Source organism: Camelina sativa, chromosome 12 (genome assembly GCF_000633955.1).
Source record: "Camelina sativa cultivar DH55 chromosome 12, Cs, whole genome shotgun sequence".
NCBI lineage: Eukaryota > Viridiplantae > Streptophyta > Magnoliopsida > Brassicales > Brassicaceae > Camelina > Camelina sativa.
Window position 1 is genome coordinate 14,353,670 of NC_025696.1, and position 6,680 is coordinate 14,360,349.

The 6,680-nt window shown below is 37.5% G+C and overlaps 1 protein-coding gene across 1 annotated transcript; it reads right to left on the reverse strand.

The window, feature by feature from the left end:
- Window positions 5,188-6,195, reverse strand: LOC104731707. Its single transcript, XM_010451179.2, has one exon. It carries the CDS (start codon window positions 6,141-6,143, stop codon window positions 5,295-5,297), a length of 849 nt encoding a protein of 282 aa, XP_010449481.1. The 5' UTR covers window positions 6,144-6,195; the 3' UTR covers window positions 5,188-5,294.

A 6,680-nucleotide genomic window follows, 5' to 3' on the forward strand; every position in this document is an offset into this window, starting at 1 on the left:
CAATCAATAATCCTAAGATCTAAATCCAGATGACTAATCAAAGATCTAGCATTAAAAACAACCTATGGTGAAGAACAAGAAAGATAATGAATCCTAAATAATAACAGATCTAATAATCCATGAAATCCCTAATGAGAAACCCTAAACCTAACAAGCAGATCTACTTAGACATAATCAATGAAACACAAAACATCTTCTGAATAAATTGCATTAAGAAAGAGACTATAGAAGAAGTAAAGGAGTTCTGAATCTTCTCTGAAGGAGTCTTGATTCTTCTCTCCAAAAGCTCTCTAAAATCTCTCACAGGGTTTTGCTCTCAAAATTTGCAGGGAAAAATAAAGCTTAGGTCTAAACAATGACCCAAAAATCCTATTTATATTCCTAAAACACGGCTAGGGACTAATGATGTAAATATGGAAAACTTTGGGGCAATTTTGTAAATCTTCAAAACTTATGGGAAAACTTCCAATTCTTATTTTGGATACTGCATCGATCGACACATCACTTGCATCGACCGATGCAAGTCTCTGAACTTCGTCTCCCAACCTTGTAGCTCAGCCTCAATGCTTGATTATGCTCCAAATCCTCCTATTTAGCTCCATTATGCTCCCATCCATGCTAAATCCTATAAATACTCAAAAAGACTCTAAAAACACCAAAAGACTCTATAAATAAGACTTATATCATGGCTAAGAACACCTAAAAACCATGATATATCAATTGGTATTTCTAAGGAAGGCGGCATGGGTTTGTATCTGGGTATTCCCGAAAACCTGCAAGGCTCAAAAGCCAAGGTTTTTAGTTATGTTAAAGATCGTTTAGATGATCGCGTTAATGGTTCGTCTGCCAAGTGTTTATCAAAGGGTGGTAAGGAAATCATGATTAAATCGGTGGCGTTGGCTCTTCCCACCCATGTTATGTCCTGTTACATGCTACCACAGGATTTGACGTCTAAATTAACGAGTGCTATAGCTACCTTCTGGTGGAAGTCTAATGACAAGGCTCGAGGTATGCACTGGGTTGCTTGGGATAGATTGTGTAGAGATAAATGTGAAGGAGGATTAGGTTTCCGTGCTTTGGAACAATTCAATGAAGCCATGCTGGCTAAACAGTTTTGGCCCGTGTGATGAAAGAACGATATTTCAGGAACAAACATCCTCTTATGGCAAAGAAACCAAATAAACCTTCATTTGCATGGAGAAGTATTTACTCTACTAATGGGTTGGTGGAACAGGGAGCGAGATGGGCGGTAGGTTCGGGTTGTTCGATTTCGGTCTGGCGAGATCCATGGTTACCTGACATTCGTCCACGACCAGCAAATGGTCGGGGGAGGTTGTGGTTGCCGAGTTTGATGGTTAATCATTTAATTAATCCAGTTACGAAGGACTAGCATTTGCCTACTCTGGAGGAATTCTTTGATCCAGTGGATATCTCTCTTATTCGGAGTATGCCGGTCAGTAAAAATTCTCAGCTGGATAGACTATGATGGCATTTTACTAAATCAGGAAAGTATTCGGTCAAATCAGGTTATCGGTTGGCCCAGGATTTACTTGCGGATGTTGAGTATGGGCCAACTTGTGTGGCCTTGTGGGCACAATCTTGGAAGTTGGATGTACCCTCGAGGATTCAACACTTTTCTGGCAGATTGGGTCGTGTACTCTTCCGGTGTTAGAACGGCTTGCGAATCGGGGTGTCCGCTGTGATGCTTTGTGTAAGAGGTGTGATTCTGCAGTAGAGACTATAAATCATGCGCTTTTTGGATGTCCACAGTTGCGAAGTATTTGGGAGTTGTCTCCAGTGGTGCTAGATCAGGGAGGTTTCCCATATGACTCGATCTATGCGAATTTAGATTTCATATTCTGGCGGGCTTTTTCCCAATCTGGGGTTTCAGATATAGCCCTTCGTCTTCCATGGGTGGTATGGTCAATTTGGAAAGATAGGAACAAAAAAGTTTTTCAAGGTATCGAGCTAGAGCCAACAGAAATTTTGAATCAAGCGGCTAACGATAAATTATTGTGGATGGAGACCAAATCTTTCTCGGCACGTTATCTGGACCCTCCGCCTTTATTGGAGGAGAGGGGTCCCTTTCCCGTTGTCAGGTGGATGGCTCTTGGAAATGTACGGATTCGTTTCAGGGTCTGGGCTGGTGGTGCTGCAGTGGAGAAGATTCAACGCTTCTTTTGGGAGCACAGAGTCAATGATGAAGCCTAACTCCCTTACATGCGGAATTACAAGCGCTGATCTGGGCTATGGCTTCCTTACTGGAAGCGGGAGTTGTTTGCCAAGCTTTCGAGACAGACTGTGCAGAGTTAGTTGTAATGGTGCAGACGCCGGACGATTGGCCTGCTTTCTCGAATTTGTTGGAGGACTTTGCTTTGCTCCGAACTTCTTATCTTTCCTTCACCCTCGACAGGATACCACGAGATGTCAACGTAAGGGTGGATTGTTTTGCTCAGTCTTCTAGATCTCTATTTTCTGAATCATCTTTTGTAAACTCTTATCCTCCTGTTTGGGCAACCAATCTTGGAGTTTTATTTTAATCTATTAATGTTTGGTTGAAAAAAAAAAAAAAGACAATTTGTTGGTAGTAGTAAAGACTAAAAAGTATATTTTAACAGTAAAAAATATTTGTGTGTACAAATACACTTTTAGTGGTAATATAGATAGTAGATTTGTAAATGGATATACATTAGTGTATTATAGCAAAAAAAAACAGCTATTTTCTATAACTAAAAATTTATCTTCATTTTTATACATTGTTTTTACTTAAAAAAAAAATCAAATATGTATTCTTTGTTAAATTTAATTTAATTTAATTTTTATAACTTGGAACTCTTCTACAACTATTTTATTTAACTAAAAATGTATGTATTTATTTATTTTTTTCAACCAAACAATAAATTAAAAGGAAATTCTGCGGTTAGTTGTCCAAGCTGGAGGGAAGGGGTTTACAAAAAAAACTTCAGAGATAAGAGAACGCGAAGCACGACAAGACAATCCGCCTTCGTATTTGATGCGCGCGGGATCCAAAAGATGGAGAATAGTGGGAAGGATTCCAGCGAGTTAAACTCATCGAGCATGTTCGACAAGGACGGCTACTATTCAGGGGACTGCACCATAGTAAGTAACTCAGCACAATTAGTCTCGAAACGTTGACAAGCGATTCCTGCAGCACGTATCCGCTCAATGGCCCATAACAACGCTTCTAACTCCGAATGCAGGGGGTCCGTCATAGACACTTGGCCCCTAACAACAAGGTTCGCTCCTCACCAACGCAACACCACCAGCCCAATCATGAATGCATATTGGTTGCTTTCCAAGAACCATCAATCTGACAATGAGGTGAAGAAACCTGGACATCTGAATACGAAGATGGAGCTGACATGACTGCCGTAAAAGAGATCGCCTATTCCCAGACTAAATTATCGCCCAAAGTCTGAGTAATTATATCATTCGCCTCTATCTCTTAACCTTGATTTTTTTTATGGCCTTCCAGATTGCCTATAAAATCCATGGTAATTGAAGAAGTTGATCAGGATCACCCTGTTGAGAGGCGTCCCTCCGGAAAAAAAAATCCAAATTCGAGTACACCGACTCATATGGTAAACCCTCTGACAAGACCGGAGTTAGAGATAAATCTCAAACTTCACACGAACGAGGACATTCAAAATAAAAACGTGATTAATAGTTTCAACCGTAGAGTCGCATCTTTTACATCAAATATCACAATGGACACCTCAATGTATCTATTTACTTACTAAAAATATTTATTTATATTCTTTGATAAATTTAATTTTTGTTTTAAAAATTATAAACCCGCACATCGGACGGGTCCTAATCTAGTAGTACTATATAGTATAATTTTAAAAAAATTGTGCAATGTCCCTTAAATATGGTAATGATAAAGATTTATGTACAGCAGGCCAAAAAATAATATGTACACATAGCATTTTCCTTATTTATTATATTTTATGAAACTAAAGTAATTTTTAGAGAGCTTTAAGTTAATTTGCAACCCTCAGATTAATTGGGTGATATAAGACGATTCAAACATTTCTAAACTTATTATATGTCAAGTCTCATATTTTATAGTGTTCAAAAAAGTTGTCTAGGCGATCGCTTAGGCACCGTCTAGGCGCTAGACGCTAAGCAGACGTCTAGACGACCGCTTAGACCGCTTAAAATCATATAATATTATTTTAATGTATATTTTTTTATTTTTAACTACATATATTTAATTTTTTTATGTTTTATATTCATATACATATTTATAAATATTTGTATGTTATTAATCTAAATTAAATAAATGTATTTTTACTAATTTTAATTTATGATTTATTATTATTTCTTTCTTCTAACATATATTTTTACATAATTTTACATATAATGTTCCTATTGTAAACGCCTAAACCGCTTAAAAATGCCTAAATTTCTAACTAAGCATTTTAGATGCTAGGCGCTGGATCTCCACCCACATACCGCTTAACGTTTTTTTTAAGACCGATATTTTATAAGTACTTATTTATGGTAAGCCCTTGTGCACTCTCCATCTAGCTAGCGTGTTGGGGAACAAGGTGATATACTTGCCACGCAAACCTTTTACTCATCGGCAGGTGTACATGTCACACCTTTTGAACCTTCGAGTGTTTGATTTGTCTGATTCATATAAATATCTCCTTCTGGTTACCAACAAATATATGTATATACTGTTTTTTTTTTTTTTTACTTTGTGAAAAGGAATCTAAAACTTAGTGAAAAAGATTATTCGAATGATATAAAGATTCAATACTGCCAAGCAGCAATTTCCAACGTATATTGATGAAATATTTACTAGATTTTAAATATATTGTTCAAAATTATTTACTCCAATTTGTGAGTCATTACAGCTAAAAATACAATATAATTTCTTAAATCAAACTAAATTAAGAAAAGAGAAATTGCATAATATATACTTTAATCCTACATAGTGAACAAATAAAATTACTCAAAGAAAAATCATGGTGTTTAGAGCGAAACCACAACAATTTATTTTGTATTCATACAAAAACAAAAAAGAACGTCTCTTGACATTTAGCATCTTTTGTTATTCATTATATAAAACAAAAACAAAAGCTTATGCTTGCATCATCTCCTAACTGCGCCGCAGGCCGCATTCACTCGTACACATATTACAAGACACTTAACATGTTCTTATCTCTACTTGGACAAATATTACACAAGATTACAAAAACGTACTAAAACGCAAACTTACCCTTATATTATACATTCAACTTTTAAACTCATGCACGCTCACATTAACAAGTGGCTGATCTCTTCGACTTCCGCGTTCCACCTCCTGCGGCGGTAGCATCCTCAGCACGTGCACACCCAAAACGTCCCTCTTCTCTTACTCTTCCCCACTCGTGCAACGACACGTGTAGTCTTTTCCCGGCAAGCAAAAACTCGGCCGCTTGAACCGGTGTAACAATCTCCACGATCTTCCTAAGCGTCTCAAACCGCAGCTTATCAGCTTCCGCCATTAAAGCCGCCATGTCCTCCTCGTGTTTATCTAAAGCATCCTTCACCACCACATTGCCATCAACCAAATCCATGGTGTAAGCCGCGATGGCGATAGGCATATCCGCAACATTCTCTTGCAAATTCGCCGATTTCTTTGTTATCTTGTCTTCTTTCTCTATGACCTTCATATGCAACTCATTGATTTTTGCAAGCTGTGTCGCGGTAAGATCACTCATGAAACCACTATGGTTTACTTCGACGCTTTCATCGATCTTGAGAAGATATTGAGAAAGCTGCGTCTCGGCTTGGGATCCACATAGAGCGTAAATAACTCTAATGAAAGAAGAAGGGCGACATCCTCCCATCCATAGCAAACCATTCTCTAGAGAAGAGTTCCACGACGGTGAAAGGTAGCTTGAGCAGCTTCGGCCAGAGAGCTCCGATCGTTTCTCGGCGTACCTTTTGAAGTCATTGAGGATTTGACCAACGAGTTCTCCGAGTTTGTGATCGTCGCCGCTTGCTCGATGATGATTTATGAGTGCTTCTTTGAGATCAACGATGTGTTTAGCTTGTAAGCCCATCCACTGATAGTAACATCCTTTTCGAAGTTGTTCAATCCCAAAACTCGAAGAACCAGCCGCCATCTCTCTTCGTTGGTTAGTTCATGAATTTATTTTAACGTGACTTTATAGCCTTAGAGATACATTGGATTGGTGCAAGTATATATTCTCTACATGTGGTCTAAGATTTTTTTTTTGTCGTCATATACTTTAACAACATGCATATACGACGGTACGTGGAATCAAGATACGATGGGCTTTTATGTGAAATCGTGGGTTTAAGTTCAAACCTCTCTTAAATTGGTAAGTTTATCTCTTGGTTTGTGGATCTTTGCTTTTAGAAGGAAACGACAAAAGGGCACAGATGTATATACGAGTTACATGCTGACAAAAGAGTGGTGTATACAAATCGTAGATATTTTCAAATGATAATGTATTATTAAACGAGAAAAAAAAATTCATAGAAATCTGTATAAAATATGATCTAAATCGCACTCTCTCTTATGTAATTAATGTTAAGTTATATATGTACGTATTACAACATCCTTGGTGTAATTATTTGATCTTATTTTTGTAAATCATGTTTTAAAACTCCATTTAAGTTTGATAAATACTTCAGTG